Here is a 27,541-nt window from a genome sequence, read left to right as displayed (position 1 = left end):
GCCCCGGAAGCCTGATGAGACTGCACTTCAGAAACAGTAATCTTTCTATTAAAAATTAAGTATCGGGGTGCCTGGGTGGCTCCGTTGGCAGAGTTGGTGTCCAACTCTTGATCTTGGCTCAGGTCATGATCTCATAGTCGTGACATCGAGCCCTGCATTGGGCTCCATGCTGGGCATGGAGCCCGCTTAAGATTCTCTCTCTCTTCCTCTCTCTTCGCCCTTCCCCATCCTCTCTCTTAAAAAAAATGAAATATGTGCTCACTTCGGCAGCACATATACTAAAATTGGAACGATACAGAGAAGATTAGCATGGCCCCTGCGTAAGGATGACATACAAATTCGTGAAGCGTTCCATATTTTTAGACCACTTTCTCTCACCATTCACAAAAGTAAACTCAAAATGGATAAAGGACCTGAATGTGAGACAGGAAACCATCAAAACCCTAGAGGAGAAAGCAGGAAAAGACCTCTCTGACCTCAGCCGCAGCAATTTCTTACTTGACACATCCCCAAAGGCAAGGGAATTAAAAGCAAAAATGAACTACTGGGACCTTATGAAGATAAAAAGCTTCTGCACAGCAAAGGAAACAACCAACAAAACTAAAAGGCAACCAATGGAATGGGAAAAGATATTTGCAAATGACATATTGGACAAAGGGCTAGTATCCAAAATCTATAAAGAGCTCACCAAACTCCACACCCGAAAAACAAATAACCCAGTGAAGAAATGGGCAGAAAACATGAATAGACACTTCTCTAAAGAAGACATCCGGATGGCCAACAGGCACGTGAAAAGATGCTCAACGTCGCTCCTCATTAGGGAAATACAAATCAAAACCACACTCAGATATCATCTCACGCCAGTCAGAGTGGCCAAAATGAACAAATCAGGAGACTATAGATGCTGGAGAGGATATGGAGAAACGGGAACCCTCTTGCACTGTTGGTGGGAATGCAAATTGGTGCAGCCACTTTGGAAAACAGTGTGGAGGTTCCTCAAAAAATTAAAAATAGACCTACCCTATGACCCAGCAATAGCACTGCTAGGAATTTACCCAAGGGATACAGGAGTACTGATGCATAGGGGCACTTGTACCCCAATGTTTATAGCAGCACTCTCAACAATAGCCAAATTGTGGAAAGAGCCTAATGTCCATCAACTGATGAATGGATAAAGAAATTATGGTTTATATACACAATGGAATACTATGTGGCAATGAGAAAGAATGAAATATGGCCCTTTGTAGCAACATGGATGAAACTGGAGAGTGTGATGCTAAGTGAAATAAGCCATACAGAGAAAGACAGATACCATATGGTTTCACTCTTATGTGGATCCTGAGAAACTTAACAGAAACCCATGGGGGAGGGGAAGGAAAAAAAAAGAGGTTAGAGTGGAAGAGAGCCAAAGCATAAGAGATTCTTAAAAACTGAGAACAAACTGAGGGTTGATGGGGGTGGGAGGGAGGGGAGGGTGGGTGATGGGTATTGAGGAGGGCACCTTTTGGGATGAGCACTGGGTGTTGTATGGAAACCAATTTGACAATAAACTTCATACATTGAGAAAAAAATGAAGTATGAAGAGCACACTATTTCCTTTTTCACCAGTGGATTGAAAATCAGATAATACAAATGTGAAGAGAGAAGTATAAGAGTGAGTTGGGAGAATTTTAGGTGCCCGGATCATGGACTTGATGCCGTGGAATGATAGAACCATAGATCAGAAACCTCCACACTCAACAGAACTTTCAAGGGAGTTTCATGCAAAGCCCAGTGACTTTTTTTGTTCCCTCTCAATCAGGTGTAGAGGAGGGAGGGGCATGACAAGTTGTTTTCTCCCTCGTGAGCAGTTGTATATCATGCTTCTCTTTTTGGGAAAAAAAAAAAAAGCAAACGTTGGAGAGGTGCTTTCTTCATTTATGCGTCATGTATTTCCATATGGATGAAGTTCATAGCAGCCTTCTCCTCACTAGAGTTGGTAGCCATACAGTTTATAGTTCATCAGTATGGTTAGCATTTCTAAGTGATCCCGGGAAGATGTGCAGATGATTACAAGACATTCTCTTTGCATCCTCCTGGTAGGTATTTAGTATTGTTCCTCAGCTTGCAGTTAACTAAAGACATTCTTAATGTTACGTGAAAGTAGAGATTAGGGTATTTGGGGTCTTTGTACCCTTCTCTCCAAATCTCAGTGCAGAGCCTTCAGGATTAATTGCTTCTCAGATGCACGATTGCTGCTCACTTAGCCCTATGCAAAGAAGTACGTCATTCTATTCATCGGCATCTTGCTGTTCTGTAATTATGTGAAGAGCAAATGATTATGGATAGAGCTTCTCTGTGATTGTTAAAACAGGTAAATTTAGCATCGTTAGAGAATAGTGTGTAGCTGGAAAAACTTAAGACTTTTACAAAATCGTGCAGACAATATTTAAAACAGTAAGTTTTATTTTATTACTCTTAAAGGTGTTATGTAAGTTGAAAAAAAGCTTTGCTGTTCTTGGGCTGCAAGAGACACTTATGGTGAAATAACAAGGAAGAAAAAGAGCTGGTCTCCATTTATTTCTTGACACTGTAGAAGCCCTGTAATTGAAATTTAGTTACATATGCTTTGAACAAAAGACAGTGTTCTGACATTGCATTTTTTATTTAGGTGGAATATACATTTTTCTTTTCATTGATTGACAAAAAATAAAGCTTCCCACCTTATTGAAAGATGTAAATGATCTTGAAAATTTCACTAGTAAGGAGACTGTATAACCCTTTCAAAATCAAATGTGAACTAAGTGGAACTAGGTATGAAGTACATCTTACACAATGCTTTATGGAATGAGTATATCTTATAAATCCAGGTAGCCTGAGCCCTTCAATTAGAATTAGTTTAGATCATTGGAGACGGCGTCTGCCTTGAACTTGGTCAGCTTGCCTTTCTTTCTTGTGCCTTACTTCTGTTCGTTTTAAGAGTTTGTTTTAATTTACAAAATAAATAAAGTTGGTGTGGTGTAGGGGAGGCCTACCTACGTGGTGGCGGAACTAGACTGGGATCTTAGTTTGAATTCTCCATAAAAGCAGACCCTGAGTCTGGATTGGTGTGCAAGGAGTTGGTGTGCGAGGATTGGTGTGGAAGGATGGCGAGGGGGTGAGGAAGTGAGACAGGGTGGCTGGAGAGCCAGCAAAGGGGGCATGCATGAGGAGATTATTACTGTGGCTCCTTGCTCTTAGGGGATCCTTGAGAAGCTGTGTGGAACACACCTCAGGGGGGAGGAAATCTGGGGAGTTTACCCAATGTGGGAGGCACAATAATGCTCCTTCCCAAGATGTCTACATCCTAAGACCCAGAACCTATAAATATGTTACCTTTACAAAGGGTACTTTGCAAATGTGATTGAATTAAGGACCCAGAGATGGGGAGATTATCACAAGGGTCCTTATAAGAGAAGTAGGAGGGTCAGAGTCAGAGAAGAAAATATGACAAAGGAAGCAGAGTTTAGAGAGAGCGAGATTGAAGTGTCGTACGGGTGGCTTTGAAGATGGAGGAAGGGGCCATGAGCTAAGGACTGCAGACAGCCTCTAGAGGCTGGAAAAGGCAAGGAAACATGTTCTCCCCTAAGGCTTCCAGAAGGAACCAGTCCTGCTGACACATTGACTTTAGCCATGAGACTGACTTTGGATTTCTGACTTCCAGAAGTATAAGATAACAGATTTATGTTGTTTTAAGCCATTGAATTTGTGATAGCTGCAATTGGGAGCTAATATACTCACCAACTCATGGCCCTCATTGATTAAAGATGGCTTCTAGAACAGTATTTCCTCAGTGCTTCTGGCTAGCCCCATGTGGGCTCCTGTGATTGGAAGATACCCTCAGGCAGAGAGACCCTTAGGCCTGCATGGGAAGGAAGTGGTCTGCGGGGCACCAATGGGCTTGGCTTTACTTGGACAAAAGACTTGATCAAGAGAATGTGAGAAGTGTCCTCATAAACACTTGAAACTAGCTGTTTTAGGTTGTTTCGTATGAACAGTCCAGGTTTCTGAGCTCCTCTGACTATTCCTTCATCTCTTCCTCTGGCCTTCTCTTGGCCTTTAAATATTGGAATTTCTTGGTGTTGTGACCTTGGTCTTGTGCAGTCTTACTCAGTGATGGTTAATTTTATGGGTCAACCTGACCAGGCCATGAGCTGCCCACACATCTGGCCAAACATTATTCTGGTGTATCAGTGAGGGTGTTTCTGGATGAGATTAACATTTGAATCAATGGACTGAGTAAAGCAGATCACCCTCCCCAGTGAGGGTGGCCTCATCCAATCAGCTGAAGGCCTGAATAGAGCAAAAAGGCTGACCTTTGAGCAAGGGAGAATTCTTCCTGCCTGACTGATGTCCCCTTAAGGCTGGGACATAGGTTTTTCCTGCCTTCAGACTCATATGGAAATACCAGCTCTTTCTGAATCTTGAGCCTCTAGCTCTTGAACTAGAACTACATCATCAGGTCTCCAAGATCTCTAGCTTGCTGACTCACCATGCTGATCTGATCTTGGGACTTATCAGCCTCCATCACCACACAAGCCAGTTTCTTAAATTCTTATGATAAACTCACTCTTTCTCTCTCTCTCTCTCTCTCACTCTCTCTCTGTCTATCTATATCTATGTCTATGTCTATGTCTATGTCTATGTCTATGTCTATGTCTATGTCTATATCTATATCTATATCTACATATCTGTATATATATATATATATATGTATCTATATCTGTCTATCTATCTATCTATCTATCTATCTATTTCTCTTTCTCTGGAGAACCATGTCTAATATACAGTTTATACTCCAGGGTGATCTTAGATCTTATTCACTCTTTGGACTTCTGCTTTCATGAACATTCTGGTGAACCCCAAACCTGGTCTTCAGCTTGGGTTTCTCCATATCCAAAATCTTAACTGCCAACAGAAACATCCCCAGGGATATTGTGCAGATACTTTAAACTCCACATAGAGTAAAATCATTATCATGACCCCAGGAATCTGTTCCTGCTTTCTATATTCTTCTTTTTTCATGGTGCTACCACGTACTCTTATCTCATACTCAGTATCTTCAGCATTGCTCATTCTGGGTTTTAACTTTCATCTCAGGATTTCTGCCACCAGGGCTGTTGTTCTCCAATGCAGAGCAACTCTGTACACAGGACTGAGTTGGGAAAATTCTCAGGCTAAGATAGACCTAAGATGGAATTAAGATAGATCTAATTTATTCTCATACAAAGACACACACACACACACACACACACACACACACACACACACACACAAAGAGTGGGGGAGAGAAGACATATATACAGAGAGCAACAGTCATATAGACCAACAGACTCAAAGAAGGAGAAAAAAGGGGAAGAAAGAGACAAACCAGAGTGAGAGGCAGAGTTGGAAGGAGACACACATTGAGGCAGAGAGAGGAGGACATTTGTCAGAGAGAGGAGACAAGGAGAAGCAAATAGAGAAAGAGCAAGCCAGAATAACAGATAGGTGAGCTGATACATGTCCCACCCCAATCTGGGTATGCCATTATCTCCAGAAGTTGAAATAGCCCTATCGTGTCCTCTGACATGGCCACACCCCTTCCCAAAGCAACCCACTGGCATACTGAATAGGCATATATTTTAGCCATAAGGGTCTGGGTCCAGATTCCAGCTCAGTCCATTTTTAGCTGTGTGCTTGCGGCATTTTACTTAAGCTTCATTTTCTTCATTTGTAAAATGGGGATGATAATACCTACCTTGCAAGCTTTTAGTGAAGTGTCCAACAAATCTTAATTATTAGCTCAGACAAACCCTGGGTCTCCTCTTGCTCCCATCCCTTTCCTCTTTAGTGAAAGGGAATTTATGGGTCTATCTGGGATAAATGTAGCCACTAAAATTTTGTTATTGGAAATAAAGGAAATTACTTTGCAGGCAGTCTGTTAAAAACCAACCATACTTACAATTGATAGGATACAAAGAAATGTTATTTTATCTGCAATTACTTCATTACTCTCTCCCTCTTCACTTTTTTTCCCACTGGATAAGCTAGGAGAGGGCAAATTGCTCTGCCTTGGATGCTACACACGAGAGAACACTAGTGGACGGGAGGGAGAACCTGCCGTTTTTTTTCTTTAACCGAAGTACAGTTGATACGCAATGTTAGTTAGTTTCAGGCGTACAACATAGTGATTTAAGAAGTCTATACTTTATTCTTTTTTTTTTAATTTTAGAGAGAGTAAGTAGGGGAGAGGGGCAGAGGGGGAGAGAGAGAATCTTAAGCAGGCTCCATGCTCAGCACAGAGCCTGACAACAGGGCTCGATCCCATGACCCTGGGATCATGACCTGAGCGGAAATCAAGGGTTGGTCGCTCAATGGACTGAGCCACCCAGGTGCCCCTAAATAAAATTTCAAGAAAGAAAACAAACTGGAATCAGTGAGGTTAGAATGAATCTGTAGTTGTGGGCTGAGGAATTATCTGAGTGGAAGGGCCCTAACCTCTTGTGCTCATCTCTGTCAGCAATCCAGCATTAACCTCCATTTGCAAAGGTCTACAGAATTGTCTGGGGCTCTTTTAACTTAAAAGTAGTAAGAAATTGGAGGGTATTATGCTTAGGTCAATAAGTCAGTCAGAGAAAGACAGATAGCATACGTTTTCACTCATGTAGAACTTGAGAAAACTTAACAGAAGACCATGGGGGAAGGGAAGGGGAAAAAATAGTTTCAAACAGAGGGGGAGGTAAACCTGTTAGAGACTCTTAAATACAGAGAACAAACTGAAGATTGATGGGAAAGTGGGAGGGGGGAGGGGAAAATGGGTGATGGGTATTGAGGAGGGCACTTGTTGGGATGAGTCCTGGGTGTTATATGTAAACGGTGAATCACGGGAATCTACCCCCAAAACCAGGAGCACACTGTATGTTAGCCAACTGGACAATACATTGTATTAAAATAATCATAAAAATTAAAAAAAAAAAGAAATTATAAATAATTTGGAAAATTCTAAATATTGAGGGAATAAAAGAAAATCACCCATAATTCTATAACCCATTGAGGCATTCATTTAACACTTAGATGTACATTATCCCAATTATATACATAATATTTTTATCCACAAACTTGGGCTTATGTTATATATACCCTATTTTTTTCATTTGTAACACATCAAGTATTTTTCTTTAAATAATTTAAGTTTTTGTGTAATATACCTCTCTGTAGATATAACCTAAGGTTTTGTTTTCCTGTGAGTATTTCAACCAATTATCTCTGGTTGGCTATTAATGTTGTTTACATGTTCTTTTCCACTACAAATAATGTTACAGTAAATAGCATTTAACAAAAATGTTTGTGCATATCACTGATTGTTTAAGATAACTGGAAATTTGGCTGAAAAAAATTAAACCTTTAAAAAACTTTTAATATAGATTGCAAATCCCTCCTCACATCTCCAAAAAGTTGTATCAGTTCATACCCCTCTCGTCAGTGTGATGTGTCTCTATTTAAAAAATTGCAGTGTTGATTCTCCTCTTTATAAATCACCTTTTCTTTTTCTGATTTTTTTGTCTTGACTTTGCATTCCCTTATCAATTTTTATTCCTTCAGTTTACTTATTTATTTAGGGAGAGCGTGTGCACACATGTACACAGGAAAGGTGGAGGGAGAGATAGAGAATCTTTTTTTTTAATGTTTATTTTGAGAGAGAGAGAGAGAGAGAGAGAGAGAGAGAGAGAGATGAACGGGGAAGGGGTAGAGAGAAAGGGAGAGACAGACAATCCCAAGCAGGCTCCACACTGTCAGCGCAGTGTGGGTTCTAGAGGGGCTTGAACCCACAAACCATGAGATCATGATCTGAGCCCAAATCGAAAGTTGGTTGCTCAACTGACTGACAGGCGCCCCATTCCTTCAGTTTTAAAATGTATAAATGCAAAATTTATTTTGACACTGACTCGAACATTTTATTGAAAACAGTTACAGAATCCTCATGAAAAAGAGTCATACTTATTCAAAAATTCTGAACTCACTTGAAAGCAATATATATTCACCAAAAGAAGGAAGAAATATTTATTAAGCACCTGAGTGCCCAATACCAGGTGAAAGACTCTTGCAGATGCCTGAGAAGCACAAGACATGACCCTCAGGGGTCTCGTGATTTTAGGTGGGGAAATACAACCAAGCTTGCATATTTTAAAGAACAGTCTTTCTCAACCTTTTTAGACCCGTGCCTCCCCGAATACTGTCTCATTATCTTCTATGTATCACCGACCCCAGTAGCCAAGAACATTTGACCCAGCTTTCTTTTTGTAGTTTGTGTCGTAAAGAACCAGATCCATTGAATGCGCTCTTTCAACCTCCCTGTATGCAGACACATGTCCTGCTCTGATGTGCCTTCCCTCCCCCAGTGAAGAACTGCTGCCTTAGAGAATTATACAAAGCAGGACTCTGTGAATTTACACTAAGAACCTGATATAGAGACGGTTTACTAGTGAGACCTGGCTTGATAAGGCGTAAGTTAAACTGTTTCTCTTGACAGCGAACTTCCTATAGTTTAAAAGTCTGTTGGTGCACCAGACCCTGGCTTGATCTGTGCCTCCTTTTCCTCTTCTCCGAGCCGCCCTTACTCTGCCATCCACAGGTAGTCCCATGGCCCTTTTCACCCCTTCCACGAGGTGCTCACTCTTTCCTTTTTCTACCTCGCTCTTATTTTGCTCTTTATATAATATCCAGCCCATTCCCTGATTCCAAGTGTCTCGCTTCAGAGTTGGCACTCTGCCTTGGTCCCAGTAATTGGCTTTCCTGCTCTGTGCCTTACCTCTCCATCCCTGCACTGTTACTTGTCATTCACTTCTCATAGACCTGATGGCCTGCTCCTTTCCTCACTGGAGTTAGCCAACCCCGCCCCCCCCCCCCCCCCCCACCGACCCCATGCCTTTTACTGACCCCAGTGTAGAGCACAGTGCCTGGCCAACACAATGTGCATAGTAAATATTTGCTGAATGAATAAATGAATTGGAAGCATTCTCATGCTTGAATTTAATTTTATGTTGAGACATGTGGAAATAGTCATGTTTCATTTGTCTTTCTCCCCTCCTGCCCCAGTTTTCTTATTTTTGTTTTATTACTTCTCTACACCAGGTGCTATACTAGACATGGGGCACTTGTTATTTCTTTTTTTTTTTTTTTATTTTTTTTCAACGTTTTTATTTATTTTTGGGACAGAGAGAGACAGAGCATGAACGGGGGAGGGGCAGAGAGAGAGGGAGACACAGAATCGGAAACAGGCTCCAGGCTCCGAGCCATCAGCCCAGAGCCTGACGCCGGGCTCGAACTCACGAACCGCGAGATCGTGACCTGGCTGAAGTCGGACGCTTAACCGACTGCGCCACCCAGGCACCCCCTGGCACTTGTTATTTCTGATCTTCACAACAGTCTTGCAAGACAGGGGTTACCATCGTCATTCTACATATGAGGAAACTGAGGGTCCAGGAGGTTCATTAATTTCTCCAGAGTCACTCAGTGAATCAGTGGTTGACTTCACTTCTCCATGGAACCACTAACTCTTAGTCCCATTCCTGGGGTTCCTGCCCTTTCTTCTTTTGGCCTTCCCATGACTGATCAAATCCTGATAGTGCACCACTGTCTTTGTCTGAATCCTGCTTGAGACAGAAGGAGTGAGGAGGGAAGGATAAACCCAAGAGGTCTTGCCAAGATCTTGACGTGAGGAATTGAAGCCAGGGACTGAAGGAGATAGAAGAACCCAGGGTATCTCCACATTTTCAACCTGAGAGAGCAGAAGAGTGGTGGTGTCACCAAAATAAATGGGTGGCTAAGAAGTCTTACTCCTTGAGGTTGTTAAATCAAATAGTGGTTGGAATTTCAGTGACTCTGAACTCCCTGGTTAACCATGAACAAGTCTCTTAGCTTCTTTGAGTCTCTGTTTCCTCATCTTTTCCCTGAGCATAATCTTACCTGAATCTCATGTTTGATATTGGTTTGCTGATCAAATGATGCACTAGATCTGAACCTGCTCGGTAAGGGGTCGGGCCATGTGCGCGTGTCAGCTGGCATCATTACTGTCAGATATGTTATTACTAGAGTCAGACGGTAAATGGAGACACCGACTTCTTGGGTAAAAGCGTGTCTGTATCAGGGGTCAGCAGACTGACCAGTCTAGCCTGTTACCCTATGAGCATTTTTTTATCACCTTTTTAAAAAATGATTTTTGTATCACCTATGAGCAAAGAAAGTCTTTTACATTTTATTTTATTTTATTTTATTAATTTTTTTTAAAAATTTTTAAATTTATTTTTGAGACAGAGAGAGACAGAGCATGAGTACGGAGGGGCAGAGAGAGAGGGAGACACAGAATCTGAAGCAGGCTCCAGGCTCTGAGCTGTCAGCCCAGAGCCCGACGCGGGGCTCGAACTCACAGACTATGAGATCATGACCTGAGCTGAAGTCGGATGCTTAACTGACTGAGCCACCCAGGTGCCCCTTTTACATTTTAATATGGTTGAAAAAATCAAAAGAAAGATATTTGTGACCTATGAAAATTACATGAAATTCAAAGGTCAGTGTCCACAAATAACATTTATTGGAATATAGCCAAACTCATTTATTTATGTACCATCTATGACTGCTTTTACATGGCCACAGCAGAGTTGAGAAGTTGGAGCCGAGATTGTATGGCCTGCAATGCCTAAAACATTTACTGTTCGATTCTTCACACGAAAACTTTGCCAATCCCTTGTCTGTACTTTTTGGCAGCCGTTTCTAGGCCTGCCACTCTGTGTCTTTCCTTCCTATCTGTTGAAGCTCCTGGAGAGGAAAGGAAATGTAAGGAAATCTTGAAAGGTTTTGTTTATTTATCTGTTTATTAATTTCTTTGATAATATTTGTCTTCTTTTCTCCTTTTTGATGATTTTAAAAAAGAATTTTTATTCAGAGCTGAAATATTATTATAACTTTAAAAGGCAGTAAGGATGGGGGACCCTGGGTGGCTCAGTGGGTTGAACATCTGACTCTTGATTTCGTCTCAGGTCATGATCCCGCTGTGGTGGCTCTGAGGCCCTCCAGACTCTGTGCTGAGCAGAGCCTGCTTGGGATTCTCTCTCTGCCCCTCCCCTGCTTGCACTTGTGTGTGTGCTATCTCTCTCTCAAAGTAAACAATAAAATAAAGTTTTAAAATAGGCAGTTAATGGTGAAGAACCCCATTGCTAACTTCAGACTATCCTTAACATGGCCATTCTAACACATGCCTTCATTTTGAGTGATGCCTCCTTCTCTTCTCAGCATGTGTACTTCCAAATGGTTGTAATAGTGGTCTACTAACATTTCCTGCTTGATGTAGTCCTTTTCAGTGGCTTTTATGACTGTTACTTAATTATTGCCTTTTACTTCTGACTTCGGCTCAGGTCATGATCTCGCAGTTTGTGAGTTCGAGCCCCGCATCGGGCTCTGTGCAGACAGCTCAGAGCCTGGAGCCTGCTTCAGGTTCTGTCTCCCTCTCTCTCTGCTACATCCCGGCTCATGCTCTGTCTCTCAAAAATGAATAAATGTTAAAAAAAATTTTTTTTAAAAACATTAAAAAATAAGAAAAAATAGTAATAAAAATACATTTAATAAACAAAAATATTCTCTTCATCTAATGATGATATGAAGGATATGGTTATGCTCTCTGTTGCTTTTTCAATTTTATTTTAGAGACAGAGAGAAAGCATGAGGTGGGGAGAGGACAGAGGGAGATAGAATCTTAAGCAGGTTCCATGCTCATCCCCAGAGCCTGACATGGGGCTCAATCCCATGACCCTGGGATCATGACCTGAGTAGAAATCAAGAATCGGATGCTCAACTGACTGAGCCACTCAGGTGCCCCCCTGTTGCAGTTTTAAATAAATGAGAATCAAAACAAGACTATTACTGTCATGTTAATACTGTTGACTCTTTCATAGTATTTCATATAATGAAACCACTGCATCAAATTAATTCAATACCATGAAATATAAGTTATCAAATTAACTTAACGAAATATAAGTAAAAAGATGGCTATTTACATTTTATTCTCTTATTTTCCCTAGTGAGAAGCTGGATGGAAAAACTAAAAGACAAGGTAAGAGAAGTATTTTCTTTCTTCAGATTTATCTTAAAGGGCACAGCTTTGTCAAATAAAAGATCTCCAGAGTAACTGAGCTTTAATTCATCATTCTGATTCTGGTGACCTACTCAGAGATGCAAGGTCACTTCCAGGTGGCCAGCAAGAAGGAAGACCCTCCTTTTAATTTCCTTCTTGTATAGTGCAGGGGACACCTTATTCTTTGGAGCACCATTCCTTCTTATGAAGGCATCCTGTCGTATGCTCAGCTGAAAAATATCCTTGATATATCAAGGTGGAGTTTCTTCCAGGAATCAGAAGTGTAATCCCATTGTATTTAGCATTTCTTGTCCCAGTGCAAGGCTTTTGTAAGCCTGATCCTCCTGCATAAGGAAGAAAAACCTTGGATTTTTGAAAAACATTTTATTATTATTATTTTTTAAGTTTTTTATTTTTTATTTTTGACGGGGTGGAGGGGCAGAGAGAAGGGGAGACAGAGGATCCAAAGCAGGTTCTGCTCTGACAGACGAGAGCCTGGTGCGGGGCTCTAACTCAAGAACATGAGATCATGACCTGAGCTGAAGTCGGATGCTTAACTGACTGAGCCACCCAGGTGCCCCAAAATTGTGTGATTATATTAATTCTCCTCATTATTATCTTTGTGCTTCTCAGTAAAATTTAGCATGGATGGTTTTTGAGAATGAGGCTATTATGTATCCATAGGTATTAAAAGTGATATTGAAAATTTTAAGCATGTTGAGGTTACCGGAGGCCATTTTCATATCTGTAACGGGTCCAGTTGTCTAAGGGAGGTAGGATCAGATGGACCGAGTAGGATTTAGGGGGAAAAAAGCTCAAAGGTTAAGAACTGAACACATTAGTAGGGCTTCTTGTTTTTTTTTTCAGGAGAAAATATGATGCAATGAAAAGGAAATAGGCTTTGGTAGATGAATTTAGGAATCCATATATCATTGTTTCTATAGAAAATATCCTTCTGAGTTAAAAAAAATGCACAAAAAACCCTTAAGAGAATACATTTTTGCATGCAGTCAGTTTTGAAGTTAGATATTGCAAAATTTCTTACCTGTATCTATAGATAGCTTTGCCATAATTTTTAAAAATCTGTGCAGTTTTATAGAAAGGCCGTATTTTCTATTTCTGTAGAGCCTTCTGTCTCAAAGGCTTGGCACCTTCTCTTTACTCATTTTCACCAAGAGAAATAATTTTATGTGTGATCCTTAGTTTTCTGGAGTGAGTTTTTCCAGCCCTCTCTCTGTTTTCTTCTGTAGTGTTTTTTCAGTATGTCTTGATCAAAAAAAAAAAATAGTTGATATTCTAACCATGTTTGGCTTATTTGAGGTCCTGTTTCATTATATTTTGACCCTCTTTTGGAGGTACTCACTGTAATCTTTCCCATATCCCCCCTTCCTCTGTGAGTGAAATATTATACACTTACCTGCAATGTGCATTCATATGTCCATACACATATGTATGTATATGTATCTTTCTCTCTTTCCCTTCCTTTCTCCCTCACTTCCCCTCTTCACCTATCTAGCTAGCTAGTTAGCTATCATCTATAAAAGTCTCGTGAGTTATTATCTTCAGAAACTGTTTGGTATAACTATTGCCTCTGATGAAAGTCACAGAATCCCTTAACCCTGAAAACTAAATACTTATTTGACTGGCTCTTTGGCCCACCAGGACGTTTTCTCAGTTTCGCTTTATTTAATTTTACCCAATATTGGTATTTCTGTTAGTTGGTTTGGCTCCAAAAAGAATAGTGCTCTAAAAAGTTCTGAATTATTCCTTTTGCTGTTATTATTTTGGATTTCTATATTAGTTAGGATTGAGATCAGCTATGAGTGACAGAGAACCCCACTGACAATGGCTTAACCAAGACGAATTTTGTCTCTTGTTTATGAATCTGGAGGTAGCAGTCAGGGGTTAATGGGAAGCAACACTGTGACAAGGGCTCAAGCTCCTTGTATTTGATGCTCCACTATCTGTGGACATTCATTCCCAAGGTCACCTCATGGTCCTGGATGGCAGTTCCAACTTCGGTAGCTCTATTCTAGCCAGAGGAAGGAGGAGAAGGGAAGGCTAAGGTACCTCCTCCCTCTTAAAAGGGAGGATGGAGGCACTTTCATTCTTAAAATGTGGGGGATAAAGGCTGTGCTCCCCTCTTAAAGATCATGGCCTGGAAGTTGCACCTGCCACTAATGTATTATCTTCTCTCTCTCTCTTTTTTAAAATTTTTAAATCTTTATTTTTGAGAGAGAGAGAGAGAGAGAGAGAGAGCGCGCAAGTGGGGGAGGGGAGGAACAGAGAGAGAGGGAGACACAGAATCCAAAGCAGGCTCCAGGCTCTGAGCTGTCAACACAGAGCCTGACGCGGGGCTTGAACCTGTGAGCCCTGAGATCATGACCTGAGCCAAAATCGGATGCTTAACCGACTGAACCACCCAGGTGCCCCAAATTTATTATCATCTTAGTGAGAGTTATCACATGGTCATAGCCAGCTAAAGCTGCACAGAAGGCAGGGAGAAGTGATTGTTGCCCAGCCTAAATGGGAGGTTCTGTTGCTCTGAAAGAAGAGGTGAATGAGTATTGAGGGACAGTCCCTATACTCATTCCATCATTGCCTTCTTTCTGGTTATATGTCCAAGTTAGTGATGGTTGTTAGGCAAATCTTAACTTGGCTATTTATCTTTTCAGCATCTAAATGTTTCTCAGAATAGGAGAGGCATGACCATTGTAGTGGTATAATAAAGACCAGCTCTGTTGTTGTGTCATCAAGGTCATTCTATTTCTTTTAGCTTTGGGAAGTAATCTGGAAAGTGGATGACCCAGAGTATACTGCGTAACACTGATTCTCACTGTCCCCACAGTGTCAGCATCACCTGGGAGCTCTCTAGAAATGCAATTCTTGGGCCCCATCCTACACACACTGAGTCAGAAACTCTGGGAACAGGGCCCAACAATCTGTTTTAACACGTCTTGCAGGTGATTCTGGTACATGCTGAAGTTTGAGAACCACCATTGCAAAGCAATATCAGGGCGCTATCTTAATTCAGCAGATTTTAGGCAGTATAGCATATCATTTGTTTTTCTTATACCTTTCTTGAAAACAGATGTTTCTGAATAACTACATTGTCCTAATACTTTCTCATGAAAGTATTTCTCTTTTTACTTTCTCATGAACAAAGCAAAACAAAACAAAGTAAACAAAACCAAAACAAACACACACTGAAAACAACTATGACTAGTAATAATTTTAAAAGTGTAAAACTTACTCTTTATTTGGAGCTATTTTCAAGTTTACAAAAAAGATACAAGAGTAAATACAAAGAATGCCCCTTTAACTTTTACCCAGATGCACTTGTTTTTAATATTTTATCTCATTTGCTGGTCTGTCTCCCCATTTCTGTCTCTTTTTCTGAACCATTTGAGGAAGAGTTGCATATACTATGGTGCTTTGACCCCAAATACTTTAGTGTGTATTTTCTACACACTAGAGTGGGAATATTCTGTTAGCAAACATAGTACAGTTATCAGCTTGAGTATATTTAATATTAATACAGTACTTTTTATCAAATCTGGCATCAGTTTTTTTCAACAGACTCAAAATACTTTTCTTTTTTTTTAAATGTTTATTTATTTTTGAGAGAGAGGGAGAGCACAAGCAGGAAAGAGGCAGAGAGAGAGACACACATGGAATTGGAAGCAGACTCCAGGCTCTGAGCAGTCAGCACAGAGCCTGATGCGGGGCTCAAACCCATGAACTGTGAGATCATGACCTGAGCTGAAGTTGCTTAACCGACTAAGCCACCCAGGCACCCTTCAGAATACCTTTCTAAAAGTATTTTTTCTTCTCTAGTAGAGGACCCAGTCTAGGATCATGCAGCACATCTGATTTCCATGATTTGTTAGTTTCCTATAGTCTGGAACATTTTTTATAGCCATCTTTTGTCTTTCACGACACTGATGTTTAAAAGAATATAGACCTTTTTTTTTTTTTAATGTTTATTTATTTATTTTTGAGAGAGAGAGTGTGAGCCGGGGAGGGGTAGGGAGAGAGAGGAAGACAGGAATCTGAAGCAGGCGCTGCGCTGTCCATTCAGATGCGGGGCTCGAACCCACGAACTGTGAGATAATGACCTGAGCGGAAATCAAGAGCTGGACGCTTAACCGATTGAGCTGCCCAGGTGCCCCAAAAGAATATAGACCTCTTTAAAACAATATCACAGGGGCGCCTGGGTGGCTTCTAAGCGGCCGACTTCGGCTCAGGTCATGATCTCACGGTCCGTGAGTTCGAGCTCCGCGTTGGGCTCTGTGCTGACAGCTCAGAGCCTGGAGCCTGTTTCGGATTCTGTCTCCCTCTCTCTGACCCTCCCCTGTTCATGCTCTGTCTCTCTCTGTCTCAAAAATAAATAAACGTTAAAAAAAACCAATATCACAGTCTTCATTTTAGGTTTATTGGGTGTTTTCTCATGATTAAACTCAATTTGTGCATTCTCAGCTGGAATATACGCAGGTGCAGCCGTGTCCTTCTTAGGGTGTTACATGTGGAGGTTCATGTACATACAGTGCTTTTGAACAAATAAGAGGTAAGGGGCAGGATTTAGAACTTAAAAAATATGTACATGTTTCTTACTTGTTTTCATTTGTGCAGGAAACAAGTCATGGGTGATTTAAGAAGAGCTTCTTCTCCGTTAGTCAGTTTTTAAAGAGGAACGGTTAAAATATACTTGAAGAGGGGCGCCTGGGTGGCGCAGTCGGTTAAGCGTCTGACTTCAGCCAGGTCACGATCTCGCGGTCCGTGAGGTCGAGTGCCGCGTCAGGCTCTGGGCTGATGGCTCAGAGCCTGGAGCCTGTTTCCGATTCTGTGTCTCCCTCTCTCTCTGCCCTTCCCCTGTTCATGCTCTGTCTCTCTCTGTCCCAAAAATAAATAAACATTGAAAAAAAATTAAAAAAAAATATACTTGAAGAGGAGAAGTTACTTTGATCCCATCTTGTAATTGTAATTTCAAAGCACAGTCAGTTATCTCTCTCTCTCTCCCTCCCTCTCTCTCTCTCTCTCTCTCACACACACACATACACACACACACACACACACACACACACACACACGAGGGGACAAAAGAGAGGAAAGAGGGAGATACGAATTAAGTTTTGGTGAAATCTAGATGATTTAAAGCTCTAGAAACAAGAAGTCTAAATGTATAAATACCAAGTGTGGGAAAGAGTGACACTTTTTGGAATCTTCGTGCTATTGGGGTGAAGTTACTTAGTACAAGGAGACCCACACAGAGAGTGGTCATGCTGAGTTTCCAAAAGCTCAAACATCATCCTTTGAATGTACATCATCCTCTTTAGAGTCTAATCTATGGGACTTAAATGATCATATTTCGATATGTACATACGTTTCCATGCACTGGGAATGGTGGTTTTAAAACAATATTCTCACACTTCTTGTGAGAGTACCAAAACTTTGCTCTTGTCCGGTGTTTTCCCACATGGAAAATTACAGTTTTTATAAGCCTTAAGTAGATCTGGAAGAACTTTAGAAAAAGTTTGGGTTTCTGCAAAGCATATTAATTTGTTGAAAAGTGACTGGGCATTGTTTCTTGGGGAAAAACACTTAGTATGCTGATGAACAATGCTATTGTTCTCAAATTAATGGAAAAATTTCCATATTCTGCTCTAACACAAGAGTCTGGAAAACAGAACCAGTGGTTGAGCCGGCTGTGTGCAGGAGGGAGCTGAGTTTTATAAGGTCGTGTGTATTCCTTTGATTTACTTTTGGAAATGTTGGGAAAGCTTCACAGTCTGCATACTTCAGCACTTTTTAGAAAACTTGTATTCTCTGTCCCTCTCTGATTTTGTCTCATTCTGAAAGGTACTAGAAATAGTTTGAGCTATAATAGAAATTTTAGAAATAGTCAAATAAATGAACAGACTCATGGGTTTCCCCCCCCCCCCCAAATAATGCCTATCTAAAGTTCAGGGCCGCTAGAAGGGGCCTTCTTGGAAGGCAAACCAGTATCCTGTTTTTCTATGAAAGCTCTCTAGGTAGGTTACATAATGCTTATTAGGCCAATACATATTGACCAAAATGCAGGGAGCGCGTTTAGTATGATGGCCTTACCCTGAGTTTGGGAAGATCCTCAGCTACTCACCCAAGCCCAGGGATGTGTGAACATCACGCTGCTCTCTTATGAGCAACTTATTCATAGTGACACTTTGGGGACGTTGGAGACACTTCAGATACCAGATACCTCCAGGCTCTTTAGAACGTGTCAGTGTTGTTGGCAGTGATCTTTGTACCCTGCTCTGCCACTTTCTTTCTTTGAGTCTGGAGATGCTCAGAATTTCCTCTCAAGCCCCAACTTTGGTCTTGTCCCCTGGCAGATTTTTCCTTTCATATGAATCCCCCTTTACGCGCATGCCCTCTCCTCTCCTTGTCTTTCCTGTCTGCGCCCCAACATCTGGCATCCTCCGTCTTCCCTCTTTTACTGTAATGCAGCTGAGATTGTGAGAGAGAAGACCACCAATGTTGAGGCCCTCCCTTTGCCCCCCAAGAAGCACAATATTCCAGCGGGCACTTCAGCCCCCTTGGAGCTTGTCTCAGGCTGATATTTCCAATTTATAGCATTTTAATAGTCCTAGCGTTCTGAGAAGCTTACTTCATCCATCTCTAATACAAATTATATTTCTGCCACCAAAACCTGATGTTGATAAATGTTCATAAGGACATGGCTGGTGCTGCCACTAGGTCTGGGTGATTTATTTCAATACTTCTACTAAATACTTGAACTCTCCAAAAATAGTCCTACCTTTCTCTCTGTTGCCTTCTCCCTAAAAATACCTTTATTCTAGGTGCTATTTTATAGCAAGGCAGGTGGGAGAATTCCAGGTGTTGTTTAAGAACCTGGTGCCATCCAGCAAAAATGAGAAACCCAGGGCAGTGGTCCATTCAGCATCCTGATGCATGTTTCCTTTTCTGTGCAGGCTGGCTACATGTCTGGGATGCTGGTGCCTGTAGGGGTTGGGATAGCTGGAGCCTTGTTCATCTTGGGAGCACTGTACAGCATTAAGGTTATGAATCGGCGAAGGAGAAACGGCTTCAAAAGGCATAAAAGAAAGGTATGGAACCAACAAGAGCAAAACCTAATCAGTTGCAGAACATTCTTCGCTTTTCTAATTTGCTTAATAAAGCACATGGGGCTTAATGATGCATGAATGGTATTGACATGCCCAGTGGTTTGGATTAGCTGCGGCAGCTGCTGCTTCGTGTGTTAGTGTGTCTTTTAAAGGGGCCTGTTTCTCAGTTTTGCTCTGCAGCAGAAAGGGTTTAATGCTTTTCTGTTTTCTTTCTCCAGCAGAGAGAATTCAACAGCATGCAAGATCGAGTAATGCTCTTAGCCGACAGCTCTGAAGATGAATTTTGAATTGGATGGGAGTTTAATTGGGATATTCGACTGTGTTATCATTTTATTTTTTATTTCGGGGCAAAAAAAAAGAACAGCATCCTGCAACATCACTACGGTCAGGCCATCAGTCTTACTATCTTCTGGGCAGTAGATTTTTCTTGTACTGAGCTGAAAAGGCATGCTGTATACTTAATGTAATAGTCAGTGTTTGTTTTTCTTCTGTAGTGAATTTCCCACAACCGTAGGCTACAACTCATCAATATGCAGCGTTCATGTCGCTCACCAGGAGTTGCTAGGTAAATAATTTGTATTTTTCCAAAGGGCCTTTGCCTTGGTTTACCTGCACTAAGTATAACGATTATTGCTGCCAAGGTATGTTGGCTCTGAAATAGAAATCTTAACAAAGAATAACTTGTGATGACTGCATTCTGCCTACTTGAAGCTATAGGCTTCTGGGCCACAGTACATCCTACATTTGCATCAAGACTAGCAGCAAGTTAGAATGAAATCTTTTTGTTGTTGTCAAGAAGATCTCTCAGCACATTAGGATTGTGTCTAGATTTGTATGTACCTTGCATTATATACTCCAGTCTCCCAGTTTTATTATTTTTCATCTTCTGTTTTTATTCTCATTCTTGGCAGGAAAAAAAAAGCACCAGAAATAATACATTAAGTTGATTCTCAGTCTTAATGCAAACTTGTTTTCTTGAAGAGTGTGATTGAGCCCAACAGACCTATCAGTAGATTCTTACATGTCTTTCATTAAGAGATGTTCTTTTTTGTGTGTCATTTGACTTTGCAAGAAGAAATGAGGAAGAAATCAGGACGAAAATGAGGGTTGGTAAGCTCTCAGAGCATTTATCTCTGCCATTTGGCTCTGTGCTTGTGTGGCCACTATTGTGAATTATTCAGAGTGCTGCTTTTCTACTTCTGGGGTCCTGGCCACGCAATGATTGGGCCAGCACTGGTTCTTGCTTGGCTTTATTAGACAACAGACATCCTGTGGTGGATGCAGGCTCATTGGCCAGAGTCCTGGCACATGATGGAGCTTATGAAAACCCAGCCTCTCTCAGGGCATCCTCTTCCGGGGATGTTGCCCTATGTTAGATCATTTCTCATTTCTTTTGCAATGTAATTCCTTGCCCTATCTTTTGGATCTGGGTATTTGGGACTTCTTGAAGTCAAGTTTTTAGGGATAGACTTGGCTCGTTTGCATGGGGGAATAAAGGTTACCACTAACACTGTCCTTAGTGCCTGACACATAGAGAATCTGTTCACGTTTATTGGAGCCTGCTGTGCTGCATTTGAGGCAAGTTGCAGTTATTCCTCACAGCTACTGTATGACATAGGACATATGTTATGACTTAGGATGTATGTTTTTATTCTCCCCGTTGACTAAAGACAGAACTGAAGCAGAGAAGTGAAATGATAATCCAAAATTATGCCCAGGAACAATCAGGACAAGAGCCCACTTGGACTCAAAACTGTGCACCCCTCTCATCAATTCAGTGCCTTTCAACATACTTTGCAGGAAGCAGTGACGTTTCAGAGTCCTTTAAAAACCAAGATTCTAAGGAAATACAGGAGACCCTTGAACAACATGGGATTGAACTGCACGGGTCCACTTATACGTGGATTTTTCAATACAGTAGTATAAATGTATTTTCTTTTTCTTATGATTTTCTTAACATTTTCTTTTCTATAGCTTACTGATTGTAAGAACACAGTATGTAAAGCATATAATATGCAAATTATATGTTAGTTAGCTGTTTATGTTATCACTAAGGCTTCTCATCAATAGTAGGCTGTTAGTAAGGTTTTTGGGGAGTCAAAAGTTATACTTAGATTTTCCTTTAAAAAAATTTTTTTTAATGTTTAATTTTGAGAGAAAGAAACAGAAAGCAAGTGGGAGAGGGGCAGAGAGAAGGGAGAGAGAATCACAAGCAGGCTCTGAGCTGTCAGCACAGAACCTGATGTGGGGCTCGAACCCATGAATCGCAAGATCATGACCTGAGTCTAAGTCCAACACTCAACCCACTGAGCCACCCAGGCACACAGTTAGATTTTCAACTGTGCAGCGGGGGGGTTGGCACTGTGAACCCCTGTGTTGTTCAAGGGTCAGCTGTATGTAGTTGGTTGGCCAAGGAACATTTCACATGAATTTCTGTCTTTGTGAAATGAACAATGCCTTACTAACTTCCCTCTTATTCACACACGGTCTCTTCCTCTCCCACCTCAGCTATTTCTTTTACAACCACATAGATTTACTATCACCTATAGAGAACTAATAGAAAAAACTTTCTAGAATCCATTGTTGAATGATAGCTAGCATGCAAGAATGTTTTCATCAAATAATTTCTTTCTTTTCTTTCTTTTTTTTTTTTTTGCCAAGAGATGTAAGCAAATGTGTGAAGTTGGTCAAGAAAATGAGAAGCTCAAATACAGTTAGAGGTTAACAATTGACAAATAAGCTCAAAGTCGGGTTTTAAAAATAAAATTCAGCGTCATGACACTCATAAGTAATTTGTAATTTCAAGAGCAGAGACATCCTGATACTGCATAGGGTATGTTTGTCTTTTCTAAGAGCAGCCCCTTGCTGTAAGGGTTCCTAAGGTTAGGAGGAGGATGGGCATGATTGTTTTCTTAACAAGCTATTTATAGTGAACACACAATAAACCATTTCATTCAGCAATACCTGGGCAATGCTAATGGCTATCAATGCCTCAGGCTACTCTTAATCTATAGTTTTCACTAGACCATGGCTAATAGGTTGAACTTTCAAACTGTAGAATAATAAGGTCACAAATAACAGACACATATTTTCATTTTTTCCAGAAGGCCATGGGGATGATATGTATGTGCATTTAGGCTAAGCAGAAATGTCTCCGCAGGCCTTTTTTGGGAAGGTGACTGTTAAGAGACAAAGAGATGACTTAGATCACAGTAGATTTCTGTATGAACCCATTTCACCACCTGGGTTGTGTGGAAGGTTCTGTAGATGGCTCAACTGCTGTGCTTATCTTGGCCACTTTCCTCACTGTCAGTGGCTGTGGCACAATGATGTTGAGTAGTTAGCTGAAATTATTGAGAGGTTGTTTATCAGAATTTTCAGAAAAGGTTGTCTTGTTCTAAACAAAACCCGAGATTGGGGTGTTGCCACCAGAGGGGGTGCTGGCTAGTGGTTATACTATAGTCCAGATTAAAATAGTAAATCAGGCACTGATAGGTTTACCTAACATAAGTGATTGATATGCTCATATTTGCACATTAAAAATAAAAAGGCAAATCTTTATTCTAACAACGAACCTTAAAACATTTAGCAGCAAAATAAATAAAGCTGTCTGGTGGGGGGTGCGTGATAGCTGCAAGCTTCAGTTGCTAACACCTTCCCCTCTGAGCTGTATTCATCTTCTCAGAACTGCAGCTGTCCCACTGCAGGGGCAGGGATTGTATCTTATTCTCAGAGGGAGAGGCAGTGTTTCCCAAACTCTGGCTCCTAGGAATCACCTGGGAGATGTGTTCAACACAACAGATTCCAAGGCCCTGCCCCAGACCCATTGAATCAGTATCTCCAAGGGAGGAGTTTGGGACTCTTGTACCCAGGCAAGTTAGAGAATAGAGTTAGGAGGGCATCTATCCAGAGAACAGCTTCCTTAGTAAAGAGATGAGGGAGAGCAGGTCCCATGGGGAAGAAACGCCCTAGTCAGCTATCCAATAAATCACACCTGCCGTTGTGGAGAATGGAAAACAAAAGGAAAGAGAAAAGGGTAGAAGCTTCTAGAACGAATAGAATGATGGGTCAGAGAGAAAAGGTCTCCTCCTATGTCCCTGATGTCTTTTTCTCTAATCAGAAGGTAGTACTTTTCTTTTACACCTCTTCAGATTTTCCTCGCTCATTAGCTGCTTCTTTCAGTAGCTGCTAGTTTAATTTATATGCAATATTTGGAGTTAATTAGTATCCCAGGGAAACAGATTCCCTTAGTAATGCTTTAGCCCTGGCTTCAGCTCATGAACTGCCTCAGATACAGTCTTCCAGAAACATTTTCTTAAAGTACCTGTATCTCTTACATAGGTCAATAATGTTGTGGGGAAATTGTTAAAGCACAGTTTTAGGACATATTTAAAGTAGTTTTAGCTTGGTCAGTCACAGCCGATTCTTTATTTCATTATTATTATTTTTTTAAAGCTAAGACTTAAATGTTACAGAGACATCAGAAAATAATATAGAGCCATATAGAACATTCTGAATGCCTGGTGCTTTTCTCCACGTTCCTCCAGATATCTCTTTCATGTGGAAGTCCAAGTGAAATACCCAATTTCTGTGGATATGAATAATCAATGTTTCTACCAGCTGCCAAAAAAGTAGCTTTTGGGAATAAGATATATCATGTGGCTGAAGTTTATAGCTATGTGCCCTTTGGCAAGGTAGGCTTTGTTATGATTACAGGGAAATCTGTGAAAGAAATCTCTACTTTTAAGGGTATGTGAATGTATGGTGACAAGGAAAGAAGTGTGGGTAGAAGAAGATGCAAGAAAAGTCACGATGCAATGGAAACGTAAACATGGCACAAAACACTGGAATGTGCTAGAGGAGGCCAAAGCTCCATCGAATGCACCAATGCTTGGAAAAATGATACAGACAAGTAAGGAGAAAAAGGCAAGTGAGTTAGGCCATCGGCAGGGGAAGGCGCTATAAATCTAAATTTGCTTCCATCGTTTCCATCAAAGAAAATTATCCTACACTAGGTAGAAAGGACATGAGTGGGAGCGAATTGAAACCCAAGATCAATGAGGAGACAAAAGGAGCTTGGTTACTTTAAGTAATCTCAGTTAAATATCTTTCTTAATTAAACAAAGTTCAAATAACTGTATATAAATCTATAGGAATAGGAAACAACTTGAAAGCAAAATAATGGTGTTGACCAAATAAAAGCCCCTTATTTGTATGTTTAGCATTCCCCATAGGACACAGACCTTTTTGGGATCTATTTACTCCATAATTACCAATTTTGGCAGTCAAAAATAGCTGGAAACATAATTCTGTCGCTTAAGTTCTACATTCAGCAAAAATAACCTGCATTTATTTTGTAAGCCACTGTTAGCTATACAAATGCATTGGGATTACCCTATTTTGGGTAATTGATACATCTAACTTGCTGTTAATTAGCCTAAATTATTATGTGTATATAGGATAAAGGAGAGGAAAGAAAGGAGGAAGAAAGAAAGAAAAAAGAAAGAAATTTCCTCCAGATAACAGCAGCCAAAGTGCAAAGAAACAAATCCTATACTCCTCTCTTCTAGTATGCCTAAATACAGAAAACAATATTGGGGTAAAAAAACACACACACACACACAAACTCTCAAATCTTCCATTTAGTAAAGCAAAGGTCTTACTTTCCATTCTCAAGAAGCAACAGGAAAAATAATACAAATAATAACCATTAATAATTTGTAATATGGACTAGTATACATTCTTACCCTAAGACAGCAGTCTCCAGATCTGAAGTTTAAGACTGATTTTGTTGAGAGGTGTAACCTTTTGTGGGATAACGATGGAGGAACTGAGGAGAATTAACTACTGGGAGAAAAATCCAATTTTTCCCTTCAATGCTTATAGATATGGGAACAGAGTACAAACAGAATGGAAGGCGAATGGGTGCTCACTTGGCTTCTTTGATTACCTCTGAGGCTGGGACGTCACTTGCTCTGGTCTTAAAGGACTGAACCTGGTATCAGGTTAGGACACTGGGGTTTATATTAACCAATGTACTGTACATCTCCATGTTTTCTTCCTAATTCACAGTGTAAGAAAGGATGGAACCAATAGCATTTGAAACATTTCTCCAATTTTATGCCTCACAGAGTTTGTGTACTTTCAGGGGTCTTCATGATCAAACAGACCAAAATATACACTTAGGAAAGTATAAATCCAGTCTTCCAAAAAAAAGGAAGATGTTTGGATACAAGATGCTTCAAGCCTTTCTCTTCCAAAAAAGAATTTTGGCGCAAAATCTCCAATGATCAGTTTCTCTCATTTGCTTCTTTGTGTAAGAGATAAGGAGAGGAAATCTGAAATGGTTCTGTAGTTGGACAAATCAAATCCCAAAAGTTAAGGGACAGAGGTGGTTAGAGATTGAGTAAATGGGCCGTTGTATCACAGGGGCAGGATGGGACCCCCCCCCGCAAAAAAAGGAGCATCTAACCCTGCCAAGATTGGGGATGTTTCTCCAGAGCTGGTAGCATCAAACCTGAAACCGGAGGGATGAGTCAGGGTTAGTCAGGTGAAGAGGGGGATGGGATGGGTCTTCCAGCCAGGGGAACCTCATGTGCAGAAGCCAGCAGTGAGAGATCATGGAAAATTCAGCAGGGAGAGATCAAGGAGTTAGTATGACTGGAGTGCTGGATATACTGGGGAGGTGAGGGTTAGGGTTGGGGTTGGGGTCGGGGGTGGAAGGTGGCAATGAGAAATAGGCGGCTGATCCTAAAGAGTCTGCTAGGTCATGTCAAGGAATTAGGACTTCATTTTGAGGGCGTTCCTAGATGTCATGGAAAGATCTTATGCTGAGAAGTGTTAAGATCAGGGCTGAGTTCATGGATTGGCAAAGTTAGAGTCGGGGACACCAGTCAGGGGCTGGTGCAGCAGTGCAGGTGAGAGGTGACTGTGGCCTGGACCAAGGCTGCGGGAGTGAATGGAAGGGAAGGATGGTTCCAGGAGGGGTTTAGGGCAGGGAAACAGGACTCAGGGGTTGGCTAGAAGTGCAGATGGGGGAAAAGACAGTGGTTAAAGCTGACCAGGGTCATGACACTTTTGAGGCTCTCCAGATATTGTGGAGTCTAGTGTTCTGGCTTCTGAAGGACTGACTTTATGTTATTCCAGCACAGCTCACTTGAAAAAAACAAAAACAAACAAAAAAAAAACCTTACATGTCTGCCAGAAATGTGTAGGCAACTTTAACTTTCTACATAATGTATGTGAGTGTGTGTTCATTCTCTGTAACTTAATAGTAGCTTCCAAAGAAAAACTTTAAATTTAATAAAACTTAAATGGAACATCTGGCGAAAACCCTCCAAATACCGTTAAATGATTATACGACTTTGATTGAGCCCAGGTATGAATTACTATCTGAGCTCTGATTGCCTCTCTCACTTTGAGAAGACTGGTAAGTTTTTTATTTTTTCGATGAGAACCAAAGCTCTGGATCTTGTGGGGTTTTTTGGGTTCTTTTTTTGTTGTTGTTATTTGTAAGAACCAACTTGATACATTGTATGTCTATAGGATTACTTTCTCATTTCTTTTTCAGTTTTATTGAGAGAGTTGGCATACAGCTCTGTGTAAGTTTAAGATGTATACCGTGTAATGACTTGACATGTGTATTGTGACATGATTAGCACAGGAAGTTTGGCTAACAGCTATCTCCTCACATAGTTACAAAAATGTTTCTTCCTTGTGATGAGAACTTCTAGGATCTTCTCTTAGCAACTTTGAAGTACACCACATCGTCATGGTGTACTCATTTATCTTGTGACCGGAAGTTTGTACCTTTTGACCACCTTCTTCCAATTTTCCCACACAACCTAGCCCACTCCCCAGGATCTTGTTTTCTTGAAAACAAATCCAGGAGGCTTCTCTCAAGGCTGTTCTGCATGAGGATGAGGTCAGGGTTTGGGTGTGCGGCTACGAAGCCACGCAGGCTCCATCTCCCAGCGCTGAGTGGTTTCTGCGAACTTTTGACAGTTGTCATGGCTGATCATCAAGTGGTTAATCTTCCTTAGCATATGAAAAATAAAGCAGGTTTTCCACGGTTGCCATGTCAACACAAGGCTGGATTCTGGAGGGCTCAGGGCAACAATGTAGGTTTGAGGAAATGCAGAAAAGCATGAGAAGAATATAATTATTACTCAGTCTCACTCCCTGGAAATAACCATTGTGAACATTTTGGTCTGTGTATTTCTAATCTTTTTCTCTGTGTATTTATGATATGTTCTATATACATGCTTTTATTTGTACACAAAATCAGGAT

The 27,541-nt window shown here is 40.9% G+C and overlaps 1 protein-coding gene and 1 non-coding gene across 3 annotated transcripts in view; both read left to right on the top strand.

Moving 5' to 3' along the window:
• ARMH4 (armadillo like helical domain containing 4) overlaps positions 1 to 25,700 on the top strand; it is a 129,662-nt gene extending 103,962 nt beyond the window's left edge. Inside the window, exons 6-8 of one of the 2 annotated variants that reach the window (XM_053224483.1) lie at positions 12,075 to 12,106; positions 19,099 to 19,233; positions 19,473 to 25,700. In XM_053224483.1, coding sequence (XP_053080458.1) covers positions 12,075 to 12,106; positions 19,099 to 19,233; positions 19,473 to 19,538 — 233 coding nt within the window. In that variant the 3' untranslated portion in view covers positions 19,539 to 25,700. Of the gene's footprint in view, positions 1 to 12,074; positions 12,107 to 19,098; positions 19,234 to 19,469 lie in introns of both variants that reach the window. The other variant, XM_027065807.2, reaches the window with a different exon arrangement.
• LOC113601714 (U6 spliceosomal RNA) lies at positions 255 to 361 on the top strand. Its single transcript, XR_003422988.1, has one exon. It is a non-coding gene; the product is annotated as a U6 spliceosomal RNA (small nuclear RNA).
• Positions 25,701 to 27,541: the final 1,841 nt, after the last annotated feature.

This window comes from Acinonyx jubatus, chromosome B3 (assembly GCF_027475565.1).
Source record: "Acinonyx jubatus isolate Ajub_Pintada_27869175 chromosome B3, VMU_Ajub_asm_v1.0, whole genome shotgun sequence".
Taxonomy (NCBI): Eukaryota; Metazoa; Chordata; class Mammalia; order Carnivora; family Felidae; genus Acinonyx; species Acinonyx jubatus.
Note: the sequence above shows the minus strand (reverse complement) of the source record. Positions and strands in the feature narration are given on the sequence as shown.